Source organism: Sinocyclocheilus anshuiensis, unplaced genomic scaffold, assembly GCF_001515605.1.
Source record: "Sinocyclocheilus anshuiensis isolate Anshui unplaced genomic scaffold, SAMN03320099.WGS_v1.1 scaffold542, whole genome shotgun sequence".
Taxonomy (NCBI): domain Eukaryota; kingdom Metazoa; phylum Chordata; class Actinopteri; order Cypriniformes; family Cyprinidae; genus Sinocyclocheilus; species Sinocyclocheilus anshuiensis.
Window position 1 is genome coordinate 934,170 of NW_015547685.1, and position 918 is coordinate 935,087.

The 918-nt window shown below is 39.8% G+C and overlaps 1 protein-coding gene across 1 annotated transcript in view; it reads right to left on the bottom strand.

Annotated features, from left to right (window-relative positions):
* LOC107703244 (uncharacterized protein KIAA0825-like) overlaps positions 1–918 on the bottom strand; it is a 142,184-nt gene that overhangs the window by 129,164 nt on the left and 12,102 nt on the right. The window contains 2 exon segments of the mRNA XM_016505793.1: positions 1–76; positions 206–374. Coding sequence (XP_016361279.1) covers positions 1–76; positions 206–374 — 245 coding nt within the window.

The following is a 918-nucleotide window of genomic DNA, read 5'->3' on the forward strand; positions in this document are numbered from 1 at the left end:
CACACTGAGAAGAGATGTTCAGTAGTAACTGCAGAACGGCCTCTTCACAAGCTTCCTCTGCCTTCAGCGAGTTTTGCTGTTAAAATATATGAAAGACAGAATTAATAATGTCAAGAACTGAATGTGGAATCAATACTATTCCTCAGCACGGCATGATGACATCTGTTAGACAGACTGCATTGGGGTTAGGTATGGTTTTGGTCACCAAGGCTCGAAGGAAGTCCAGAAGCTCTTGCTGTTCCGTAGCCACTGGCTTCAGGATGCTTAAGTTGCGCTGACTGAACAACTGGAGGCATTCTATTGGACTGGGCACTCTCTCTCCGAGGCTGGCCTCACCAATCTTGGCCTGCAGTTCCTTCAGGTTCTGTTCAATGCTATAATAAAATGAACAAGGACACTCTCAAGCAGGGGTATGAACTTGCATAAAAGTCTTCAAAGTCAGTGATTTACTTTCCACTACCACAATTTACTATCTTAAACGAATAGTTCATCTTCAGTTGCTGGTAATTGACTTCCACAGTATGGGAAAAAACACTATGCAAGTCAAAGGGGAACAGCAACTGAAAGTGAACTATCCCTTAAATGGCAATCAACTTACAGGAATATTAAAATATGTCCCAGGGTTCAGTGATTTGTTCTGCAGACTCATTTAGGTCAGTAGTTTGGTTTTTTACTTGCCCTGCATACTTGTTTGCTGACCCCCACATACATACATACATAATGGCCATGTGGCATCGGTATACAGAAAAGGCTAAGAAAAAATTTGGAAGCTTTATTCTCATTTACATACAATTGCGATAAGCAAGTCCTCAAAACTTTGCCCACATGCTCTGAACTTTTATGTGGATTAAATGTGCAGAAATTTGTGCAATAAAAACAAAAAAAAAAAATAAATAAAATCTTGGCAAAATGTAAAAA